The sequence below is a fragment of the Lithobates pipiens genome, unplaced genomic scaffold (assembly GCF_037356315.1).
Source record: "Lithobates pipiens isolate NorthernLeopardFrog02 unplaced genomic scaffold, aLitPip1_a1.2 Scaffold_18, whole genome shotgun sequence".
In the NCBI taxonomy this organism is placed as follows: domain Eukaryota; kingdom Metazoa; phylum Chordata; class Amphibia; order Anura; family Ranidae; genus Lithobates; species Lithobates pipiens.
Genome location: NW_027507758.1, coordinates 69,352,197 through 69,378,404, shown reverse-complemented (window position 1 = coordinate 69,378,404; position 26,208 = coordinate 69,352,197). Strand labels below are relative to the sequence as shown.

Sequence of the window (26,208 nt, the reverse complement as noted above, 5' to 3'; positions counted from 1 at the left end):
TACTCAGCTGCCTACCTCGATGATGTGGTCATTTTTAGCCCTGATTGGGAAAGTCACCTCTGTAAGGTACAGGCCGTGTTGGATGCCATAAGTGATGCGGGGTTGACCATAAATGCCGAGAAGTGTGCTCTAGCCCTAGAAGAGGCCAAATATCTGGGCTACATTATTGGGAGAGGGTTGATTAAGCCACAGCTAAATAAAATTGAGGCAATACAGAATTGGCCTAGACCCCTGACAAGGAAACAGGTTAGAGCTTTCCTGGGTATTACGGGGTATTACCGTAGATTTTTGCCGAACTTTGCCTCAGTTGCTGCTCCACTAACTGACTTGACAAAGGGCGGAAAGACAGCAATGGTCACGTGGACCCCAGAGGCCGAGAAGGCTTTCCAAAGCCTTAAGTCTGCCTTGTGCCAACCACCTGTGTTAGTTACCCCCGATTTCAGGCGAGAATTTCTGGTCCAGACAGATGCCTCTAACACAGGCTTAGGTGCAGTACTCTCACAAGTAGTGAATGGTGAGGAGCATCCAGTGACGTACTTGAGTAGAAAACTAACCCCGGCCGAGAAAAATTATGCCATTGTGGAGCGAGAATGTTTGGCAATAAAGTGGGCCCTAGAATCGTTAAAGTATTACTTGCTAGGCAGGAAATTCAAGTTGGTGACAGACCATGCCCCCCTAACATGGATGAAGTTAAACAAGGAGAGAAATGCAAGAGTGACTAGATGGTTTCTCTCCCTACAAAACTTTAATTTCACTGTGGAACACAGGCCAGGGAAATTACAGGCAAATGCTGACGCATTGTCAAGGGTGAGTTGTCTGTGGGGACAAAAGGCTCAGCCCTCCGGTCTGAAAAAGAGGGGGGGGATATGTAGACATGTCACTGGAGAAGTGGTTGAGGGGGGTGTACATCTCACCTAGGTTGCTACACAGTGTGAGATGGTAAATCCAGGATGGATCAGTTTCTCAGCAGCGATATGCTGCTGAGTTGTTATTTAATTTTGCCGGGCCTGGGTTTATATGGAATGGCAGGTAGGTTTGGTAGAGGGACCTGTCATTCCACATTCCCCGATCCAGTTCTGGGTTTGGGATCAGGTGAGCTTTGATCCTAATTAGCCTGGGAAGCTAAAGGCACTGCAGGGTCTGCAGGTGGTTGCTCTCAGCCAGGGAACGAACAATCTGTGTGTTGAAGGAAGCTGCAAGCACAGCCACTGCTGGAGCTAAAACTCACCCTGCGATATCCAGGCGAAAGACGCTGTGTTTGTAAGTGTCAGATAGGTGAGCAGAACCTGTTAGTAAGCGCCCAGCCGGGCTAGGACTTTTATTTTTGTTGTACTTAGAAAGCACGGTGTTGCTGTATATTTTGTTTGCTGGACTGTTTGTACCACGAATAAACGCCAAGATCTGCTTTATAAATTCCAAGTCTGCTGTGAACTGTGTCCAAACACACCCTACCCCGGGAAGATCCCTTACAATATATATATATATATATATATATATATATATATATATATATATATATATATATATATATATATATAATATAATAAATTGACAGGTGTGTTACTAAGATCTTCACAATATAATCATTATTGTGATAATATTGTGGAAAAAATGTAATTCAATTCCTGAAAAGTGTAATAAACACTCTGTTTGGAAATGACAAAAACCGTCCTTCGAAAGTGAACAAAACAAAGTGACCGGCGCCTTATTCCTCTCAGTGCTTTTTGAAAGGTGTCTTATAGTACAGGTGCTTCTCTCCGTGTTCTTCTTATATGGATGCACTTACCATATGGCTCTCCCCTCTAGGGGGTGCTGCATCTTCACTGCCACAATGATGTTTGCTGGAGCAGACCTTCAGTGGTAGTAATCCTTATCAGCCCCTTCTCTCCTTGATGATCTCTCTGGTGACTTCTAGGATCTGTTTTGTATTTCTTAATTCTATCAGGGAGGGAGGTGGAGACAATGTGATGGCCATATGATCACTAGACTTCACAGGAGGAAACATCTAAATCTTCCTTATTTCACCTCAATATGAATCAAGGTCTCAATGCAATTATTACCCCACCATGGGCCCTTAAAGAGGAAGTAAACCCTGATGAGTTTACTTCCTCTTTCATTCCCTGTAAAGGTAAAGCATAATGGATTACTATGCATCGCATAGTAGTCCATTATGTGTCACTTACCTGACACAGGAGCCAGCGATGTCACCGCTGTCCCCTGTAGTCCGGCGCATCCATCTTCTCCGTGGGTCTCGCCGCTCTGCCGCGCATGCGCACGGGAGCCGCTACGCGCGGCATATCGCCGTTGACGGCAGCGCGCTCAGTGCGCCTGCACGCCGCTGTCTACGGCGCATGCACCATAGACAGCGGTGCCTGTCTTTCAGTAAATATCTCCTAAACCATGTAGGTTTAGGAGATATTTCTTGGACCTACAGGTAAGCCTTAATCTAGGCTTTCCTGTAGGTCAAAGTGTGTTGTAAGTGTTTACAACCACTTTAAGGTATCTGTGGCCATGGGAAAAGTAATTCCTGTTCTCTTCTGTTGTTCCACCAGCTTGTGCATGAGATCCTTGGCTGTCCGGGACTCTCCCTTCTCATTGACTGAAACAGTGGATACCATTGGTTCCCTCTGCTGTCAATCAACATCAGTGAGCCAATGAGGAGAGGGGGGCAGAGCTGAGCTGCGGCTACATGTCTGAATGGACACAAAGAGCAGCTGCTCGTCTCAGGTGCCCCCATAGCAAGCTGCTTGCCATGGGGGCACTTGGCAGAAGGGAGGGGACATGAGTGCCGGGCTGGTGGGGGACCTGGGAAGAGGAGAATCTGGACTGCTCTGTGCAAAAAGCATTGCGCAGGGCAGGTAAGTATAACATGTTTGTTATTTTTAAACAAAAATATCAAAACTTTAATATCGCTTGAGCCCCCGTTCACATCGGGCCAATTTGACAATGGCACTGTCTAAATCGGTGCAATGCTGACCTTGTAGCACTGCACCGATTCCCAAAAGTAGTCTCTGCACTACTTTTGGCAACCTTGGGGGGCGATTTCAATAGACATCTGTGCATGAGCGTGCACAGATGTCTTTCAGCTCGCCCCCCAAGTTCAGCTGAACTGATGATTTCAAACCTGCCCTCATTGTGAACGACTGCTTAAGGGTAACAATGCTTATTAATTGAACAGTATCTATGGTGGAGCAGAATTGTTACCCTAGGACAGGAAGTGTGTTTGGACTACAAAACTCCTCCCAATATCCTCTTCTCTATAACATAAGGAAAGGTGTGTTTTTATTTCAGGTAGAGAAGTGGGTACAATACTAACTGATATCAGCAGAGGCAGAACGCACAGGAAGAACTTTTCTAGCAAGATCAACAGGCGTTTTTCAAAAAAGATTCATCAAAAGAGATATAACAAAATCATTTAAGTATTATATTTACCAGCCAAAAAGGAGCAAATAAGCAAAGGTTTTTGTTAGGGTTTACATTCACTTTAAGAAAATTCAGTTTCCTGGCACCGTTCTAAAATTATTCAAGCACAAGGAAGATAAACAACAGATAAACACTCAATTATATTATGAAATGGATACCAAATATATATTTGTCACAAAGTATTGCCTAGAAGAGCCTAGAAAAGTAAAGCATTATAGTAATAATATCCTATCTTCCCATGATGACTGTAGAGAGCTTTAGAGTCGTGAAGGTTTATGCTGCACTTTATTTTCTGGTCTTTTTGGAAGATGATTTTGATCTTTTTTTTTTTATATTTACTTCCGAAGGTGTGTAATAGAAAAGTCCGCTGATGGGCAGATTGTGTTCAAACTCACAATCTCGGAGAGAGAAACCGTGTTTTATTATCGCACTGTAAATGGTTTGCAGCCGCCTATAAAAGTAATGACACAAGGGAGATTTTCTGTGAAGAGATGGATTCATCTTGGTGTGCAGGTGGGTAAAAATACATAACATTTGGTTAAACACAAAAAAGCTTTTCAAAATAACGTGTGAAAGATAAGCTCTAGAGATCTAACAGTGGCATCCATGGTGTGCATTCTTCTTTGCGCCTGTATGTATCTGATGAAAGTCATATTTCTTTATCCCTGTGCCATTCCATCAATAAGTGTTTGTCATGTAGTGTTCTTTTCTGTACTGTTAGCTTAATAAGTGTTTGTCTTGTACGATTAGACACAGGGAACAACTTATTCATTATCTATATAATCTAATGCTTGTACCTACTCTGCCCCCTAAAGATTAGACATTTTTAAATGTGCGACTTGGGTCTAAACCCAGTTCCACCCATATGCTGTCCTTCAAACAAATTTGAATGCTAAAACGAGCTCTGAAATACCTATCCAGGCAGCGGCAGATCCAGAGTCTAGTCTCGGGAGGGGCAATGCTAGAAAATATGTTTTTTTGGGGGCAATTTATCGGGGAAATGGCTGGTATTGGCGCTTCAATAATCACATCACCATGGTTGTTATTGTGCAAGGATGATTGAAGCGCATAATTTCCATGATTACATTGTAATATAAAATGAAATGGTTCAACTCACCATAATACAGAATCAGTGGGAGCCATGAGGTTGTTACTTGCCACGTCACCTGCTACCAAATGCGGATTGTCACTTGCCACATTGCCTGCCAACAAATGCGGATTGTCACTTGCCACGTCACTTGCCACACATTGCGGATTGTCACTTGCCACGTCACTTGCCACACACTGCACATTGTCACTTGCCACATCACTTGCCACACACTGCACATTGTCACTTGCCACACACTGTGCATTGTCACTTGCCACATCACTTGCCACACATTGCGGATTGTCACTTGCCATGTAGCCTGCCACACATTACGGATTGTCTCTTGCCACATCACCTGCCACACATTACGGATTGTCACTTGCCACATTACCTGCCACACATTGCGGATTGTCACTTGCCACGTCGCCTGCCACACATTGCAGGGATGCAGGGTAATGAGAGATGATGTCATCTCCCTGCTCTCCTTTCCACCGGCTTCCTGATTGGCCAGCAACCGCTCAAACACTGAGCAGCCCAGCTGCCCCCTCACCCTTCCGCACTGTCACCTGCGGAACCACCCGCGCTGTCACCTGCCCGAAGAACGTCGCCCACGGAACGTCACCCACGGAGCTGCCCACCCGCAGGACCACCCGCATTCTCGGAGGGGGCAATTGCCCTGTTGTCCCCCCCTGGATCTGCCCCTGTATCCAGGACATCTGCAATGCAGGGGTCACATGAGCTCAGCTAAAGGGCAGCATCTAAGCTAAGACAGGTGGTGGATGGAGAGTATAATATATTTTAAATCTGCTTACAAGCAGCTACAATAGTGTACCCTGCATCTTGCACTGGGGACTATTTTGGAAGCTTTTTGACCTGGACTGGTAAAGGTGTCCTCAAGTAGCCATCATGGAAACACATAATATACTTAGTAAGGATTCTCTATGTTGGAGTGGCCATAATATTTAGGCATGGCCATTGGTTCCCCCACCCCCTGGACACCACTTTTGTTGGTGAACTTCATCCTTAGCCCACGTACACACGGTCAGAGATTTTGCCAACCAAATCCGTCAGATTTTGTCTGTCCGATTTAGTCCGACGGATTGTGTCCGAAACTGTTGCATACACACGGTCGGGCCAAGTTGGCGAAAAATCCGATCTTTCAGAACGTGATGACGTAATTTTGTTACGATGGGACTACATTCAGGCTAGTAGCCAATAGCTTTGATGTAGGAATTTGATCTGAGCATGCGTGGCACTTGGTCCGATGAAAATGCTCTACACATGATCGGATTAGGTCCGACCGGCCCAGTTGGTCGGGAAATATTTCCAACATGTTGGAAAATTGGGTCTGATGGAGATTCGGACGGAATCAGTCCGATGCATACCACACACAGTCGGATTATCTGATGACACGGTCCGATAAGACGCATTCCGACGGATTCTCCGACCGTGTGTACAGGGCATCAGACTGCTGCTCCTTTTGCCAATGTAGCTTGCTAGCTTGCTGAATGGTTGGAAATATAGCTTGCTGAATGGTTGGCAATATGTCTAGTTACCAGAAAATCTTTGGAGTTTCTATTTGGATTTCTTGTGCAACATCATTGGTGGAATTATGTTTTGCGACATGCTGATTTGAATAGATCATGTAATGTAATATATTAGATCTTACATAAATACAAAGGGATTGAGTGCAATTCCATCATAGCCCAAAGTGTAATATACAGTATTGTATATTGTCGATTTGAAGTGAAGGGACAGGATGTAAAATTATGTGTTTTTTGTACAATAAATAAATACCATATTTATCAGCGTATAACGCACACTTTTTTACCCTGAAAATAGAAGGTAAACTGTGCAACCGTGTTATATGCCAATATCTGTTTTTTTACCAACAGGGTGATCGGGCTTTCCCCCCTGGTGCCACCTATTGGGAGGGTGTCAGGCTGGCCGCCCTGCCTCTCCTGGCCGCGGAACAGCACTGCCAGTAAACTCTAAAGTTCAGAAAACATTACTGCAGTGCCAGCCCTTTGTCATATACCGCTCCTCCTGTGTAACTCAATGTAAATCTAAGCCTCTGAATCCCTTAATTAACGCTGCTCGCTGTGGCTGCTCTCCTCCTCCTGCTCTGCCTCCTTCTCATGTGTAGATTTTGATTGGAGGAGAGAAGAACAGTCACATGACCGGGTCCAGGAGAGAGAGCAACATTAATGGAGGTATTTGGAAGCTTTGATTTACAATGAGTGACACAGGAGAAATGCTGTACGAGAAGGGGCTGACAGGCCGACAGTGTGGTTTTCTCAACTTTAGAGTATGCTTGCAGCACTGTCCCTGTCCCAGTGCTGGTAGTGCGGGGGGGGGGGGGCTCTTTATAATGAAAGGGGGCTGTGTGTTGTACAAGGATCCGTGTATTATGCAGGGGGTCCGTGTACTATGCAGGGGGTATGTGTATTATACAGGGGGTCCTTGTAGTACGCAGGGGGTCATGTATTATGCAGGGGGTCCGTGTATTATGCAGGGGGTCTGTGTAATATGCAGGGGGTCCGTGTAATATGCAGGGGGTCCGTGTACTATGCAGGGGGTCCGTGTACTATGCAGGGGGTCCGTGTATTATGCAGGGGGTTTGTGTATTATGCCTGGGCTGTGTAAAGTATTTTTCCTGAAACGTCCCCATTAAAGTTAAGGTGCGTGTTATACGCAAATAAATATGGTTTGTGGGACCACGTCTTAATTCATAGTTTCATAGTTAGTAAGGTTGAATAAAGACACCAGTCCATCCAGTTCAACCTGAGTGAGTGTCTACAATTGTCCCTGTACATTGCACATTCACATCAGTCCCTACCCTCAAAGAGCCCACAATCCAAGGTCCCCATTCATATACTAAGGCCAATTTTATTTTGGACAGAAACCAATTAACCTACCTGCATGTCTTTGGATTGTGGGAGGTAACCGGAGTACCCGGAGGAAACCCACGCAGGCACAAGGAGAACATGCAAACTTCAGGCAGGTAGTGTCATGGTTGGGATTTGAACTAGCGACCCTTCTTACTGCTAGGTGAGAGTGCTACCCCCTACACCACTGTGCTGCCTCAATTAATTTATTAATTATATTGTGATGTTCAATATATGTTATTTAGAGTCTGCTATACAGGCCCATTTTTAAAAAAAAATGATGTAGCTTGTACAAGTTTGGTTTGTGCCATCATTATTTTTAACACTTCCCCTCAAAAGAGTAACTCCACCTTTGTTGAGAAAAAAACATTCCCCTCTGGGTGATTTATGTAAAATTCAAGGATTTTAAAAAACTTTGTTGCAGATTCCTACATTTTGTTATTCTGAAGAAATCCCTGTGGAGTTTATTAAGTAAAGGTGGACAGTGCAAAACCTTCTGCAGAGAAACCAATCAGCTTCCAGGTTTTATTGTCAAAGCTTAATTGAATAAGCTGAGATTAGAAGCTGGTTGCCAGGCACAGCTGCACCAGATTCTGAGTGCACCAGTTTTAGTAAATCTACCCCTGTGTGTTTGTCTGTGTCCATGTTCTGTGTGAATCTGTATGGGAGTGGTTTCATAATTATTAATCAGCTGCTGCACTTGCAGGGCTCTAATGAGGAAAAATGCAGGGTCCGCATCCCTTTAGACATGATTTCCTATTAGGAACATCTCACCAAAAATAGAATTTTTGTTGCTGGGGATGCCTGAAATCCGACTTGTATCTTAGTGAAGACTTATGGGAATATCAGTGAGCCAATCACACAAGCAGGAAATTATGTTTCTGGGGGTGTTCTGTACACATTCTGTGTACAGAACACCTCCAGGAAGCCATATTGCATTGCATTTTTCTGAAAATTGCAGAAGTTTGAAAAAGAAAGGTAATTTTTAATTACAATATGACTTGAGTCGCAATTGTATATGCTACATTATTTTATTTTTTTTATTTGCTGTTTTTTTACGCACGAGAGTTACCCTTTAAATTACTCTTGAATATTTGGGCCTTCTAACTCTGTTAGCTACTTCACTTTGCTGTGAAGATTACATATCCAAGTGCTGATTTTTACACCTCTTTTTAGAAGACACATCATTTCTTTATGATGTGTATAATTCAGCACTTAAATTTGTGATCTTTCATAGCAATATAAATATATATATATACAATAATTTGGAATAGTTAAACATTATTGCCTTTTTCAACATATTTGAACAAGCAAACATTAGATCTTGATTCAAATAGTGCCTTCAGATAAAACTGATATACGTAAAAAACATGGCGCATAATATTGACAGGGTGTATTCATTTGCATGATCTAATTGAACAAAAATCCAAATGTGTCATTTTGAAAAAGTAAGTACAGCCAGTGTTGTAAATTAGGTACCAGTGATTACAATGTTTTTGGGGAGTATACAGGTAAAACCTGTATTCAGACATTTAGGATCTGCCAACAAATAAAGGTTGCTGGTGCTTACAATAGTTATACATAAAGTAAACAATTAATATAGCACGTGCCGTACATATTACACATTTTAGTATCAAAAATGGTTAATAAATGCAAACCAAAGAGTCCAATGTGACAAAACCCAACACCAAATACATAACTTTTAAAACATGAAAAAGTGAAAAAACACAGATCTGCCCATTTATGGTATGCTTACTTGGTTCATTTTGTATATCATGGTGAGGTTTTTAGGACTTTGATTGTTTTTAGCATCATGTTTCTTTTTTTTTAATTCAGTGGATAGTGGGAATTTGTAGGATGCATGCATGCAACATGAGTTCATACAAGAGTCCTTTGACTGTATGAAAAGACGGAAGGGAGGAACCCAACCAATCACATTCCTTCTCCTATTATAAATGCAAACTGGAAACAGTATGTCGTCACTTCCTGAAGACGCCAAGTACAGTGAAACGGTGGAATTCGTCACTTCTGGGTCCTGTATTTGTCACTTACCCAAGCCAGAGCAAGGCATGGACCGCACGCTTGGTATGCTCTATCCACACATGCTGTAAACACCTAGTGCCAGGACAGGCACAGTTACATGTGATTGCAACTTTCATAAACTTGCTTTTAAACTTTTAATAAAACATACTACACCATAAAGCCTTTCTTTGTCTCTCTGGTGGAGTCTTTCCTTTCATCTACAGCCGGGAGGGAGCTTTAGAGTGGAGGGGTGCAAACCCAGGAATCATTCATTTTTTTTCCAAAGCACATTTTGACTGTTATATGCTGTTACATTTTGACTGTTATATGCTGTTATATGCTGTTATATAGTGGTCAAACACCTCTGGTGAGTTACCATCTAATGCATGAACAGTCATGGCGAAGTCTTTGAAGACACATCTATTCACAAGCTTTTTTTCATGATTTAAAAGTTATGTATTTGGTGTTGGGTTTTGTCACATTGAACTCTTTGGTTTGCATTTATTACCATTTTTGATACTCAATGTGTAATATGTATGGCACGTGTTTTATCAGTTATTCACTGTATGTATAACTATTGTAAGCGCCAACACCTTTATTTGTTGTCAATATATTTCCAGGAGTGAATTTTCACTTTTTAAAGGGGCAGCTACACTATTTTATTTTCACATTTATTGTTCCTTTACCAGCTGATCAAGGATCTGGTGTTTTCTTTGCTATCGATATTGGTGGTATCCTCATGCCAAGCTCAATAGAGCTCTCTAAGACCATAAAAAAATAAATTCATGGACACATATAAGTCTAGTTTAAATTTTAAAAAGATCACCAAATGATTTAAAATCAGTAATTCCCAGCAAATTCAACCCAGGTGCTAACCATCTGTTGCTAAAAGAAGTCTCCAAGAAGCCCAAAATGTAATCACAAAGTGTTTAGGTAACCTTGCTACAGTTGGAGACAAAGTACATGCATCTACAGTCAGAAGAAGCTTTGCTGTTCAGAATACTTTGCTGTTCAAAAAGAATGCTGCAGCAAGATTACAGTTTGTCATTGAACATATAGGCAAAGTTCAGGTCTCCTGTTGCTTCAGGGCATGGGCATGGGGAACTCATAGTCTTCACGTCAACTATCATATCATATCAAAGTGTGCTTCATAAGAATATAAGGCCATCTTTCCAAAAGTGGAAGTTGAATCAGAAATGAGTTTTTTCAACACAAGAATGATCAGTAGCACACAAGAAAATCCACCAAGAAATGGTTCAAAAAGAGCTAGAGGGCTATAGTCAAAGTTCTCATAAAAGTTCTGATTGAAATTAAATCATTTTCTTGTGTTCATATTGAAGGATATGTTGTTGTTTGTGGGCATTGTTCAAATAAATTGTAAAGGCAGAGAATATTGAGGGAAGGTATATTTCTCAATGTTTATGGTCACAGCCATATATATATATATATATATATATATATATATACATACACTAAGCAAAATTATAAGCGCCAGTATACAAGTAAATGCGCAGTAAACCAAATCAAACGGAAATTTTTTCACACACACATTGCCGGATGGCCCGCGACTATATAAACAAAATGTTAGTCCGAACAGAGTCCATGTCATATATAGCCCATACAGGATCTGTATTGAAAGAGGAAAAGGATCCAGTGACAGGGGATTCACACACACAGGGCAACCTCAAGGAAAACAGAAACCATGTTCCAGAACTGCAAGAGAATATAAGAGAAGAGGCGCCTCTGGGTGTAGAATTAAAACCAATTCTAATAACACGTAACAAAAATCAGGCAACTCACATTTTGGAGGTTATCCAATTTAATTATTACCGTTTTTGCTCTCCAGTATAAATTTTACTATTAGCTATCATTTATCAATTTTTGCTATTTATTATATTCTCTAACTTATTAATTATTACTATTTAAATTTTTTTTTTTTTATTTAAATTTATTGTAATTCATTTTTATTTTTATTTTCATTATTCTTAATTTCGTTCCCATTTCATTATCATTATTATTATTTTTATTATTATATTTTTTTTAAAATACCGTCACAATTCATTCCCATTCTGTATCAACTTTCCCATGTCCATTTTATTCATATTCATCAGCCTTTACCCACTAGCCGCCACTCTTTTTTCCTTGTCCGTCCTATAGTTACTTATACTGTGCAGCCTTCCCGTTCAAGCCACGCCCCCTCTCAGCCTTTATCCACTCGTCCCCCTACCCCTCCCATCAGCTTGATTCTGGAGCGCGACTGACGTGCCATCTCAGCCCGAACGCTCATGAAACCGGTCACATGCCAGTGATATCATCCTCCTCCGCCTGCGTTCCACACCACGCTCTGTCTCCATAACCAGCGCTTTTTCCACAGCAGCTTCCTGGATATGACAGCTTCAGCGTCCCAGCCGACAAGAAGATGAGACTGATCTGATGATTTCCACTCCTTGGATTGCTTTTATTCTATGCTCATTTTAACCTCCAAAATGTGAATTGCCTGATTTTTGTTACATGTTATTAAAATTGGTTTTAATTCTACACCCAGAGGCACCTCTTCTCTTATATTAAAATTATAAGAGCACCACTTTTGTGTTTGCCCCTATTTATCATGAGCTGAACTTAAAGTGGATGTAAACCAAATGTCATTCTTTCTAAACTACTGCCATAGGGGTTATCTATAAGGATATACATGCCTCCTGCATGTATCTTTACCTGTCAAATGTCTCCCCTCTGTCTGCTATGAGACCCGAAAAACTGCAGATTCTGTGGGTGGGTCTGTTGTCTGGAGCTCGGTGGGGTGGAGTCGTGATGTCAGCAGACTCCCCGCCCACCTCTACACTCCACTTGTCAATATGCATATTCTCCTGTGTATTTCTTAAGGCCCGTACACACGGTCGGACTTTTTGACAACAAACATGCAAATTAGCTGTTTTGGAGCAACATCCGACTGTGTGTACGCTCCATCGGACAAACTTTTTCCGTTTTCATCGGACTTTTGTTGGCTGTGCGAACGGACAAACTTTCTGGCAACAAAAGTCCGATGGAGCAAAGTCCGACCGTGTGTATGCAAAAGCATCGGACTTTTGTACAAGGTACAAACACGCATGCTCAGCACCAATGCAAACGATCGAACTACAATACAGAAGTTGACCAAAGGTGGCGCTGGAGTCATTGAACGTCCTCTTTTGAAGCGGCGTCAGTACGTTGTGACGTCATTATGTTCGTGTTTGTTGTCAAAAAGTCCGACCGTGTGTATGCAATACAAACTTGTGGACCACGCCCTTTGTACAAAAGTCCACGGGAAAGTTTGTACAAAGTCCGACCGTGTGTATGAGGCTTTACACTGACCTTCTGCTATGATCTCTAACATCCAGTGAAAGAAAGGAAAGTAACCACATGACTTCAGCATGCCAAATCATGCTGAGGTGGGGAACGTCCAATTCTGACAGAGCAGCAGAAGAAAGGAGTGGGAGGGAATTAAAAAAGAATGCATGTCTCTTAGGCTAGTGCACGAGAAATGCAAATCACCTGTCACTCACAGCAAGGGGGAGGATTTGACAAGGTTTTTCTCTGTTTGTCAAGATTTATCTCACTGAACAATAAAAGAGGATTGCTCAGAGATGGAATAACTCTTTGCGGTAAGACTGGGCTCAAATGCTAGGAAATCTTATACTCTACATTATGACATAAAAAAAAAATGGGTTTACATCCACCATAAAGATCTATCACTTTTTCTATGTACACAAAAAGCCTATTTCTTTCAAATATTGTTCACCAATCTGTTTAAATCTGTGTTAGTGAGCACTTCTCCTGTGCCAAGATAATCCATCCACCTCCAGGTGGGGCATATCAAGATGCTGATTAGACAGCATGATTATTGCACAGGTGTGCCTTAGGCTGGCCACAATAAAAGGCCACTTTAAAATGTGCAGTTTTATCACACAGCACAATGCCAGAGATGTTGCAAGTTTTTTTTTTTTTCCAAGATAAAGTTTATTGTAAATACAACATGAAATATATCATATCGGTACATCACGAGAATGATGAGAAAAAAGCTAAACAAGTTGGTACATTACATTTAACAAATATGTTCCTTAAGCCAAAAACAATTGCAAAGGATATGTTAGAGTAAATTTACAACATAAACATATAACCAGTAAACATAAGTAAATAGGGGCATTTGGCCCTTGAGTTGTATAATCGAGAAAGTCAATGCGTATTTCTAGTGTGAATTGTATATTGTCTTAGTAACAGAGGTATCCCCTTGATAAGTTCTAGGGAGCCTAGACGCTACTTTATGAGGGTCCTACCTTTCAAGGCGGTTTTGCACCTTTTATATATCTAGAAAACAAGAGGCCATTGAGAGGTGAGGCAATATTGATGTAGGTGTTTGGACATTCTGTTGGGGAATCAAGGGAAGGGGGTAGTCATTTGGGGTCATTGTGAATTTATAAGAAGATGTCAACAGACCATTGCTTATTTGCTTATGGTGGTTAGGTCGATTTTAGGGATGCGGTCATTGGACCAATAGCATAGGGAGTAATAGGGAGTCCTCTGGTAGGCCAGGGTCTTAAGCAGGATGGGGCTTGAGGGATAGTGGATTTTGAGTGGTTATGAGTAGGGAAAGGGGTGGGGGTGGGTTGTGATATAACGGGTTGTAGGAGAGCATTGCCGTCTTACCCATGACGTGGCAGTGTGTAATGCATGTGGGGGGATTGAAGAATTAAAGGACTGTGGGGGTTGGGCTTGGAGTTCTATTTCTTCACGTGGGTTTCTTGGTTTAGGGTCTAACCTTGAGAGCGCAAGTATTTGTATCTGTCATTTTAAAGTGATGCCAGCAAGACCAGACGTTCCTAAATTTGGTAGGTATGTCTTTGGATTGATGAATTAATTCCTCCATCTCTGCAATTTTAGATATACGTCTGAGCCAGTCAGCGGTTGTAAGGGGGGTTGGGGGATTTCCAGAGAGTGGGGATGCATAATTGCGCCGTGTTTATTAGATGTAGTGCTAGGGAGCGATGGTAGTGTTTTATTGGAATAGAGGAGTGGTGTAGAAGCATTTGTGTGGGTGTAAATTCTATTTGCTAGGTGGTGATCTTGGCGGTGATACGTTGGACTTCTTTCCAGAAAGGTTGGAGTAAAGGGCAGGACCACCATATGTGTAACATAGAGCCTACTTCGTCAGAACATCTCCAGCAGTTAGGAGGTATGGTGGGAGAGATTTTATGCAGTTTGGTAGGAGTTTTGTACCATTTAGAGAAGACTTTGAAGCCATTTTCTTGTGCAGTCACATTAGTTGATCCTTTGTGAATATGGATGTAGATGGTTTCCCATTCTCCTACAGATAGGTTAATAGATAAGTCCCTTTCCCAACTATGAGTTGCGGCATTGGATTTAGAGTCATGATCAGAAAATAGAAGGGAGTATATGTCTGAGATTGTATGTCTCTGCGGTTCCGTTTTCGTGCATAGGATCTCAAAGGGTGTGAGTTGTCTGGAATAGTCAGGACATTTGTTAGGGTGGTTGAGAAAGTGCTTAATTTGAAAATATGTCCACTTCGGGCAGGGTCGATCAGTCGATCGTGAGGATATGTCGGAAAAAGTGTTTTGCGTGAATGTAGTTATGGGGCCAGAAGTCTGCTAGAAATGTGTCCGAGAGGCCAACTGGGGAATTCGGGTTGTGTCGGATGGATGTCAACAGACCTTTGTATAGTAGAAATGCGATGGATTCGGCATGCTTTCTGGAATGTTTGTAAAGTGCTGCCAATTAAGGAGTGTTGTTTGCAGGCTTGTGGGGTAGTTGGCGAATTGGGATCGGAGTGAATTCGTTTTCAATTTTTATCCAGGCTTTCGAGTGATTATGGACATTCCAGTCTATTATTCTCATTAATTGGCAAGCCCAGTGGTATTTGGTAATGTCTGGGAGGCCGATTCCTCCTTTAAGCTTGGGTAGAGTTAATCTATCATAACTGAGTCTAGGATCATCTTTGCCCCATAGGAAGTCGCTACAGGCTTTCCGATACGAGGTGAAAAAGGCTTGTGGTAGTTTTATGGGGACTGTTTGTAGGATATACAGTATTCTCGGGAGGATATTCATTTTAAGTATGGGAGCCCTGCCAAACCAAGAAAAGATGCCGGTCGACCATGTCTTTAGATCTGTCTGAATGCGTTGGAGGATGGGGATATAGTTTTTAGAGTATAGGTTGGACAAATGGGATGGGAGATGTTTAAGGCTTCTGATTTCGAAAAATTAATTTGGAGGTTCAAGAGGGTGTTAAATGTGGCAAAGTCTGTAAGCAAATTGGGGAGGGAGATGTGTGGTTTTGTCAGGAATAAGAGGATGTCGTCTGCGAAGGCAAAGAGCTTATATGTAGTATCTGAAATTGTGACTCCTTTGATGTTTGGGTTAGATCTTAATTCTTTGAAGTATTGGTTTGAGGGTAAGGACAAATATTAAGAGGGATAGAGGACATCCTTGGCGAGTTCCATTCGATATAGAGAAGGCATCCGACAGGTGACCGTTGACCTGGACCTTCGCGGTTGGGGAGGCGTATAGGGCCATGATGAATTGAAGCATGCGGTCCCTTATTCCAATAATTTTGAGCACTTCTGACATGTAGTCCCAGGCCACCCTGTCGAATGCCTTCTCCACATCGAGGAAAAGAAAGAATCCTTGTTGTTGGGATGAGGACAGCCATTGATAAATGTTGATGGCTTTGATAGCGTTGTCTCTTGCCTCTCTACCCGGTATAAATCCCACTTGGTCTAGTGAGATGAGATTGGGCAGTAGTGGCAGGAGATGATTGGCTAAGATTTTGGCGTAAATTTTCAGGTCAACACTTAGGAGGGAAATTGGTCGGTAATTAGTCACCAAGGAAGTATCTTTATTTGGTTTAGGAATCACTGTGATGTGGGCTGTTAGTAGATCTTGAGGGGGGGAAGGGGGGATTATCTGAGGATAAGGAATTGTAGGTGGCCAAGAAGTGGGGTTTCAGCATGGTAATGAAAGTTTTGTAGTAGGCCGTCGTCAGTCCATCTGGGCGTGGACTTTTACCGGGTTTCAATTGTTTGAGTACCGTGTCTACTTCTGTGGGTGAAATAGGTTGTTCCAGGTCATTGGCTTCTTCGTCAGACAAAGGGCATGGGCTGTATTTGCCGTGAAAGTCCCTGATCAATTGCAGTCGGGAGGTGTCGTTACTCTGATAGCTGGCCGGATGTAAGTTATATAATTGGGTATAGTAACAAATTAATTGGTGTGCTATTTGATCATTTGATACTATTTTGTGGCCCTGTGAGTCAGTTAGGGAATGTATGGTCATGGAGGCTTTCTTTGTTCTAAGTGCTCTTGCTAAAAGCTTACCAGACTTGTTGCCATACTCGTAAAAAGTTTTGTGGGAAAGTATATAGTTTCTTTTTATTTGTTTGTTTAGGGTTTCCAGTAGTTCATTTCTAGCTTGGATTAGTTCCGGGAGGGTCTCTAAGGCCTGGAGTTTTTGTGGGCTCGTTCTAACTCTTGTATCCGGGTGGTGAGTTTTGTGACATGTGCATTCTTGTCTTTTTTCCATTTGGCCGAGATTGCTATGAGTTCACCTCGTATAGTACTTTTGTGCACTTCCCATAGTACCGTAGGTGAGATGTCTGGGTAGTTATTTTCTTGGAAGTATAGTGTTAGACGTTTGTTTATGCGAGCAGAAATGGTTTCGTTTGTAAGCAAGGAAGGGTCCAGGCGCCAGATTGGAGACCTGGGAGGGATGTGTGTGAGTTCTAGTATCATTGAAATTGGGTGGTGATCCGAAAGATACATGGGATCGATCAAGGCGGTGATCAGTGATGGTAGGCCCTTTTGTGATATGAAAAGATAATCCAGTCTGTAATATAGGTTGTGTGGGGCTGAAAAGAACGTATAGTCCTTCACGTTTGGATTATGTGTTCGCCATGAGTCGTGCAATGATAGTTCTTGTAATTGCGTTTTAATTGTCCTAAGTGCTTTATATGGCGTAGTGGACCTACCAGTCGATGTGTCATGAGTAGGATTGAGGGGGACATTGAAATCTCCTCCAAGTACGAGACAAGTACATTCTTGGAATGTGGAGAGCTTGCATAGTGTGGTTCTGAAGAATGAGACTTGGCTTGTGTTAGGGGCATATATATTGGCGAGGGTTACTGGTTTGCTATATAGCATTCCTTTAATGAATAAGAACTGTGCTTCTTCGTCTGTGTATTTATCCTTAATTTGAAATGGGCAGTGTTTTGCAGTTAGGATGGAAACCCCTTTGGTTTTTGCAGTGTGGTTGGTAGTGTGGAAGAATGTCGGGAAACGTGGGTTTGAGAGTTTTGGGATGGAGTCTGTTTTAAAATGTGTCTCTTGGAGGAACGCAATATCTGCTTTGTGTCTGTGAAGGGAGAGAAGGACTTGAGATTGTTTCTCTGGAATATTAAGTCTGCGCGTATTTAAAGAAACAATTTTAGTCTTCGCTTTGATTGATGGTTGGTGGGGTCTTGTCATTGTATGAGGGTGTATCAGGTTTCAAGTTTTGTACGAAACTGGTACAGGTAACAGCTGTGGTCAAGTGTAGGGACCGTGAAGGAGGAAGGATGGGTTTTGGAGATATAGAGTCTGCGAATTGTACTGGAGGACTAGTTGGTGTTGGGTGGGGGTGGGTATGGGGGGGGGGGGGGGGGGTTAGCAGGAGGTGTCTAGTAGGTGGAGTAATCTGGGGGGTACGTGAGAGTGAGTAATAGGCAAGCCTATGGATGCAAGGAGGGGTGTTCGGAGATTAGCAAGAGCCTGCTTGCTAATCCAAGGAAACAGTAAAACCGTGTCCAGGTATAGGGCGGAGTCTGATAAAACAAAGGGGAACGTCCACCTGTATGGTATCTCCTTCACACGTAGAACCCCCAGGAGGGGATGTAAGGTGATGTTCAAAAGGTCCTGGAAGATGCGTATGTCCGTGTCGTTGGGTGTCAGCGGGTTAGTAGAATTTCCTCTTTTAGCTGGTAGTCAATCACACAGCAGACCACGTTTCGAGGAGGATCAGAATCTTTTTCTCTACGGTGTAGGACGTGATGAATGTGTTCCATGCCTATCGGCGTGGTGGAGGGTCTATTCAATAAATTGTTAAAGAGGCTTGTCACTTCCACTTGTAAGTGTTTCGCATCGATTGATTCCGGTAGATCTCTTATGCGGAGGTTATGGCGCCTGCCGCGGTTGTCCAAGTCCTCAATATGGCGATTGAGGTCTCGCAGCTGCATGGTATGGGTGTCTATAACTTGGCAGGATCTGCGAAGTACTGAGGAGTGAGTTGTCGTAATTTTTCCTACTTCTTAGACTCTACCTGCGATTGTCTGAATGTCCACCCTAAGGTTTGAGATCGCTGCTGGGAGGGCCGCCGTGAGGGTATCCTTAATATCTGCCGCCACCGATCGTAGGTCATGGAGACTGGGTTGTTGTTGTGGCATGAGGGTGATCCCTTCATTTTCTGGCGGGGTCCGTGGGACAGAGCCGTGTGTCAGGCCTGTTGCTTGAGGGGAGCCTAGGGACGACGCCATATTGCCGGCCTGCATCCTGAACATTTCAGGTATATTTTGGCTTAAGCGGCCGGTCGGTTCTCGGGGAGACATGGACCGAGAGGCAGACGAGCCGCGGGAAGAGGTCCCCATGATTTTCAGGCTGGTTAGTGGGTGATAAACCTCCGTTTTAGTCAGATGGATCTCTCCTTCAGCGGGAGCTTTCAGATTATGCTGCCATTCTCCATCGAGTTAAGGCCATGCTCCCGTTGCAAGTTTTTAGGGATCGTGGAAATGGCATGCTGCCTACAGGAATATCCACCACAGCTGTTGCCCTTGAATTCAATGTTAATTTCTCTACCATAATACATCTCCAAAGGTGTTTCAGAGAATTTGGCAGTACATCCAACTGGCCTTACAACCACAGACCATGTGTAACCACACCAGCCCAGGACTTCCACATCCAGCATCTTCACCTCCAAGATCGACTGAGACCAGCCACCTGGACAGCTGCTGCACCATTTGGTTTACATAACCAATGAATTTCTGCACAAACTGTCAGAAACCATCTCAGGGAAGCTCATCTGCATGCTTGTTGTCCTGATCAGTGTCTCGACCTGACTGCAGTTCGTCATCGTAATCGACTTGAGTGGGCAAATGCTAAAATTTAATGGCGTCTGGCACTTTGGAGAGGTATTCTTTTCACTGTACAGGGCAGATGGCAGAAAGCATGTATGGTGTTGTATGGGTGAGTGGTTTGCTGATGGTGGCGGTTATGGTATGGGCAGGTGTATGCTATGGACAATGAACATAGGTGCATTTTATTGATGGCATTTTGAATGCACAGAGATACTGTGATGAGATCCTGAGGCCCATTGTTGTGCCATTCATCCCTATCATCACCTCATGTTGCAACATGATAATGCACAGCCCCACAATTCCTGGAAGCTAAAAACATCCCAGTTATTGCATGGCTAGCATACTCACTGGACATGTCAACCATTGAGCATGTTTGGGATGCTCTGGATGGGTGTATACGACAGCGTGTTCCAGTTCCTGACAAAATTTAGCAACTTTGCACAGCCATTGAAGACAAATGGAGCAACATTTCACAGGCCACAATAAACAACCTATTCAACTCTATGTGAAGGAGATGTGCTGCACTGCATGAGGCAAATGGTGGTCACACCAGATACAGACTGGTTTTCAGACCCCCCCTGACCCCCTCAATAAATTAACACTACACATTTTAGAGTGGCCTTTTATTGTGGCCAGCCTAAGGCACACCTGTGCAATAATCATGCTGTCTAATCAGCTTGTTGATATGCCACACCTGTGAGGTGGATGGATTATCTCGGCAAAGGATTTGTGAACAACATTTGAGAGAAATAGGCCTTTTGTGTACATAGAAAAAGTCATAGATCTTTGATTTCAGCTCTTGATAAATAGGGGCAAACACAAACGTGTTGCGTTTATAATTTTGCTCAGTGTATATACAGTACAGTGCCTTGAAAAATTATTCATACCCCTTGAAATTTTGTCATGTTACAACCAAAAACATAAATGTATTTTATTGGGATTTTATATGATAGACCAACACAAAGTGGCACATAATTGTGAAGTGGAAGTAAAGTGATAAATGGTTTTAGAAATGTTTTACAATCAAATGTCTGAAAAGTGTGGCGTGCATTTGTATTCAGCCCCTGAGTTAATACTTCGTAGAACCACTTTTCTCTGCAATTACAGCTGCAAGTCTTTTTGGGGATGTCTCTACCAGCTTATCACACCTAGAGAGTGACATTTTTTTTGCCCATTCTTCTTTGCAAATTAGCTCAAGCTCTGTCAGATTGGATGGAGACCGTCTGTGAACAGCAATTGTCAAATCTTGCCACATATTCTCAATCGGATTTAGGTCTGGACTTTGACTGGGCCATTCTAACACATGAATATGCTTTGATCTAAACCATTCCATTGTAGCTCTGGCTGTATGTTTAGGGTCCTTGTCCTGTTGGAAGGTGAACTAAGTCTTTTGTACACTCTAACAGGTTTTCTTCTAAGATTGCCCTGTATTTGGCTCCATTCATCCTCCCATCAACCCTGGCCATCTTCCCTGTCCCTGTTGAATAAAAGCATCCCCACAACATGATGATGCCACCACTATGTTTCACAGTGGGCATGGTGTGTTCAGGGTGATGTGCAGTGTTAGTTTTCCACTGCACATAGCATTTTGCTTTTAGGCCAAAATGTTAAATTTTGGTCTCATCTGAGTAGAGCACCTTTTTCCATATGTTTGCTGTGTCTCCCACATAGCTTCTCGCAAACTGCAAACAGGACTAGGGATTGCCGAACGGTTCGCCCGGCGGTCGTTTTGCGGCGAATTTCGGCTGTTTGCCATCCGCCCGATCGGCGGGCTATTGGCGCCTTTCGCCCGGCGGACTTCCGTGTTTACTGTGTAAAAGAACTTTGACCTATGATGACACATCCATCATGGGGTACAGGACAGCCAATTGAGACATTACAGCACATGGACACTTGGACATTGGCCCTAACTTATAAATAGAACCGATCCGGCGGCCATTTTACATTCTTTCTTCTGTCACTATAGGGAGAGGTTGCTGTGTGGAGCAGGGAGAGACTTCAGTGACCCAAATCGCTATCTATTAGGTCCACAAAAGTTCTTTTATAGGTGTTAGGTGTAGTTCAGGATATAGGATTGAGGCAGTGATGTGCTAGTGATTGTTGCAGCAGTCTGAGTGTCTTTTGTCAGTGTAGACAAAGGGACAGGACGCTGTGTTCTGCAGGGACAGTCAGTTTAATCATTAGCTGTTACTATTAGGTCCACAAAAGTGCTATTCAAGTTATTGTTCCAGCAGCCTGTGTTTTGTCAGTTTAAATAGGGACAGGCAGGAAGCTGTGTGTGAAGCAGTGAGGGACAGTCAATTTAATCAGTAGCTGTTACTATTAGGTCCACAAAGGTTCTTTTCAGGACTGGTATGGTAATAGGCTTGTACACGTATAATATTCTTTCTTCCAAATATAGAAAGAATATTATACTTGACTGCTGCCCTTCTGCTGCAGTCTGCTAATCATCCACAACCTACTTGTTCCACAAAGGTCCTTATAAGGACTGGTAAGGTCTAGGGTGCTACAGTACATAGGGTTGAGTGAGGTACAGTCTGCTATTCCTTAAGGACTGGTATAGGTCCACAATACATAGGGTTGAGGTGCACTACTGCTGACCGCTGCCCTATACTGCAGCAGTCCTTCATCAGTATAGGGACTGACGTACAGTCTGCTAATCATTCACAACCTACTTGTTCCACAAAGGTCCTTATAAGGACTGGTAAGGTCTAGGGTGCTACAGTACATAGGGTTGAGTGAGGTACAGCCTGCTATTCCTTAAGGACTGGTATAGGTCCACAATACATAGGGTTGAGGTGCACTACTGCTGACCGCTGCCCTATACTGCAGCAGTCCTTCATCAGTATAGGGACTGACGTACAGTCTGCTAATCATTCACAACCTACTTGTTCCACGAAGGTCCTTATAAGGACTGGTAAGGTCTAGGGTGCTACAGTGCATAGGGTTGAGTGAGGTACAGTCTGCTATTCCTTAAGGACTGGTATAGGTCCACAATACATAGGGTTGAGGTGCACTACTGCTGACCGCTGCCCTATACTGCAGCAGTCCTTCATCAGTATAGGGACTGACGTACAGTCTGCTAATCATTCACAACCTACTTGTTCCACAAAGGTCCTTATAAGGACTGGTAAGGTCTAGGGTGCTACAGTACATAGGGTTGAGTGAGGTACAGCCTGCTATTCCTTAAGGACTGGTATAGGTCCACAATACATATGGTTGAGGTGCACTACTGCTGACCGCTGCCCTATACTGCAGCAGTCCTTCATCAGTATAGGGACTGACGTACAGTCTGCTAATCATTCACAACCTACTTGTTCCACAAAGGTCCTTATAAGGACTGGTAAGGTCTAGGGTGCTACAGTACATAGGGTTGAGTGAGGTACAGTCTGCTATTCCTTAAGGACTGGTATAGGTCCACAATACATAGGGTTGAGGTGCACTACTGCTGACCGCTGCCCTATACTGCAGCAGTCCTTTATCAGTATAGGGACTGAGAGTTTTGTCACAGGGTCATTTAAAAAATGACAGGCAGAGGAAGAGGCAGGCCCTTCCGCAGGGGTGGTAGGGGTAGGGCAGGAGCAACAGGCTTGAGCCAAAGTGGGAAGTTGCAGAAGGTGCGTTCAATTCATTTAAAGGACGCACCAGACTTGGTTGAGTGGCTCACTCAGCCTTACTCTTCTGCACCCTCCTCATCCTCTCGATCTGCACCCTCTTCTTCACTCTCTGCTATGTGCACCCCCAAAGACACTACCACCAACAACACCACCACCACCACATACCTTCCGCTTGAGTCACAGGAATTATTTTCCGATCCATATCAAGACATTTCTGATGCGCAGCCACTCTTGGTATTGGATCAGGAAGAGGAAGTAGCAACAGTCGCCGCTCAGCAGTCTGATGACAGTATCCAGATCAGCCCAAGGAGGAGGTTGGTCCCCGGTGTTGCTACCTACTCCGAGATCTCTACTTATAGCGGTGGGGAAGGTGACGTTGATGATGACGTGTCTAGTGATGTCACGTGGGTGCCCACAAGAGAGGAAGAGGAGGGGAGTTCAGAGGGAGATATGGACCAGCAGATAGGGAGGAGAAGCAGGAATAACTTACATTGCACAGGAGGGACAAAGCAGACTGCAAATGTATCAGGAGTGAGTCATCGACCATGTACGGTCACATCTGGTGCTCCCAGTACACCAGCACATGGCTCCGCAGTGTGGGCTTTTTTTAACGTGTCCCCTGCTGACAATAGCGTTGCCATCTGCAATCTTTGCAGTCAATGCATTAGTCGCAGTAAGCCCAACACTCACCTAGGGACGACCGCCTTAAGAAGGCACATGAGCAGCCATCACTGAGCCCAGTGGGAGCAACGGAACACACAAAGCCACACTCCAGGCTCTCACCGTCCAGCCTCGTCTTCTACTTCTCCTTCTCCTCTCTCCTCACATTTGTCCTCCACTCCACCTTCCATCACGCCAAGCTCATGTTTTTGGGCCTAATGTTCCAGCATAAAAAAATGATGACGCCGGATAACCCTCTTGCCCAACGGTTGACGGCTGGCTTGTCAGAACTGATAGCCCGCCAACTACTGCCATATAAACTGGTGGACTCGGAGGCCTTTCGCAAATTTGTGGCCATTGGAACACCACAATGGAAGGTCCCAGGAAGGAAGTATTTTTCACAGAAGGGCATCCCAGAGCTATATGGCCATGTTCAGTGGCAAGTGAATGTATCTCTGGCACACAGTGTCGGTGCCAAGATCTGACCACAGACACGTGATCTAGCAAACACGGGCAGGGAAGGTATATCACTTTTACTGCCCATTGGGTGAACCTTCTGACGGCCGTCAAGCATGTAACCCGTGGCACCCGTGTAGATTTGGTTTTACCACCACAGATTGCATGCAGGCCTGGCTCTTCTTCTCCTCCTCCTCCTCCTCCATCCTCCTCGGCTGACTCCTCCTTTTCCGCCGCTAGCGTCTCTTCCGCTGCGCCGCCCAAGCTCCCCAGAACCTATTCGACATGCCAGGTGAGACGTTGCCATGCCGTGCTGCGTCTGTTGTGCCTGGAAGCCAAGAGCCACACTGGCCCGGCACTCCTTTCAGCTTTGCGTTCACAGGCAGATCAGTGGCTAACACCGCTCAATTTGACAGTTGGTAAAGTGGTGTGTGACAACGGTGCCAATCTGCTTAGCACATTGAAACAGGGCAAAATTACGCACATGCCATGCATGGCACACGTCTTAAACTTGGTCGTGCAGCGATTCGTTGTCAAATACCCTGGGGTCCAGGACATCTTGCGGCAGGCAAGGAAAATCTCGAAAATTCAGAAGATCTTACACGGCCATGGCTCGCCTTGCTGACATTCAGCGGCGACACAATCTGCCGGGCAGACGTCTTATTTGCGATTGCCCGACGCGATGGAACTCAACCTTCTATATGCTTGATAGGCTGCTCCAGCAGAAACGTGCAGTTAACGTCTACCTGTATGAACTCTGCGGCAGAACAGGTTCTGGGGAGCTGGGTTTTTTTTCACTGCGCCAGTGGCTGCTCATGCGCGACGCATGCAGACTTCTGCGGCCATTTGAGGAGATCACCAAACTTGGTCAGTCGCAGCCATGGTGCCATCAGTGACATGGTACCTTATGCCTTCTTTATGGAGCGTGCATTGCGTCGTGTCATTGATCAAGCTGTGGAGGAGCAGGAGCAGGAAGATGAGGAAGTCGCAATGCTGGATGAATTCTCAGGGGGGGGCTACTCTATCTGAGACAAGTCAACAACAGGAGTCTGAAGAGGAGTCAGAGGAGGATGGTGCCGGGGCGGATGAGGAGGAGCAAGAAGAGCATGCTTTAAACCTTTCTGGGATCCCTGTTGTTGTGCGTGGATGGGGAGAGGAGAATGAAGAGGACGACATTATCCTGGATGATGAGCAGGAGCCAGGCCACCACACCGCTTCCAGTTTAGTGCAAATGGGGGCCTTCATGCTCCAGTGTTTTAATAGGGACCCCTGTATAAAAAGCATAAGGGTCAAGGACCAGTACTGGGTGGCAACGTACTTAGACCCCCGGTACAAACACAAAATGGCGGAAATGTTACCGCCGTCACAGAGGGCTGTCAGAATGGAGCACTTCCAGGCCTTGCTTCGAGAAATGCTGCATTCTGCTTTTGCGTGCGCTGGCAGAGGAGCAATTCCCACTCCCAGAGAAGGAGTTGCGGATACCAATCTAACAGCGCCTGCAAGAAGAGGCCGGTTTGAAGATGTGTTGGTGACTTCGGATATGAGGTCATTCTTTCAGCCGACCCATCGACAGGTGTCATCCGGATCCAGCATCAGGGAACGCGTAGACCGTCAGGTGTCCGACTACATCGGGTTATCGCCCGATGTGGACGCTCTGAGGAGTGATGAACCCCTGGACTACTGGGTGGGCAGGCTTGACCTCTGGCCAGAGCTTGCCCAATTTGCAATCAAAATGTTGGCTTGCCCCTCATCCAGTGTCCTGTCCGAAAGGACGTTCAGCGCAGCAGGGGGGATCGTGACCGATAAGCGTACTCATCTAGTTCACGATAGTGTTAACTGCCTCACATTTCTAAAAATGAATGAGGCATGGATCTCGGAGGAATTCAACACATGTGACCAGTAGACCATGT

The 26,208-nt window shown here is 44.2% G+C and overlaps 1 protein-coding gene across 1 annotated transcript in view; it reads left to right on the top strand.

Moving 5' to 3' along the window:
* USH2A (usherin) overlaps positions 1–26,208 on the top strand; it is a 437,205-nt gene that overhangs the window by 26,133 nt on the left and 384,864 nt on the right. Inside the window, exon 3 of the mRNA XM_077485085.1 lies at positions 3,771–3,936. Within this exon, the coding sequence (XP_077341211.1) occupies positions 3,771–3,936 (166 nt within the window). The remainder of the gene's footprint in view (positions 1–3,770; positions 3,937–26,208) is intronic.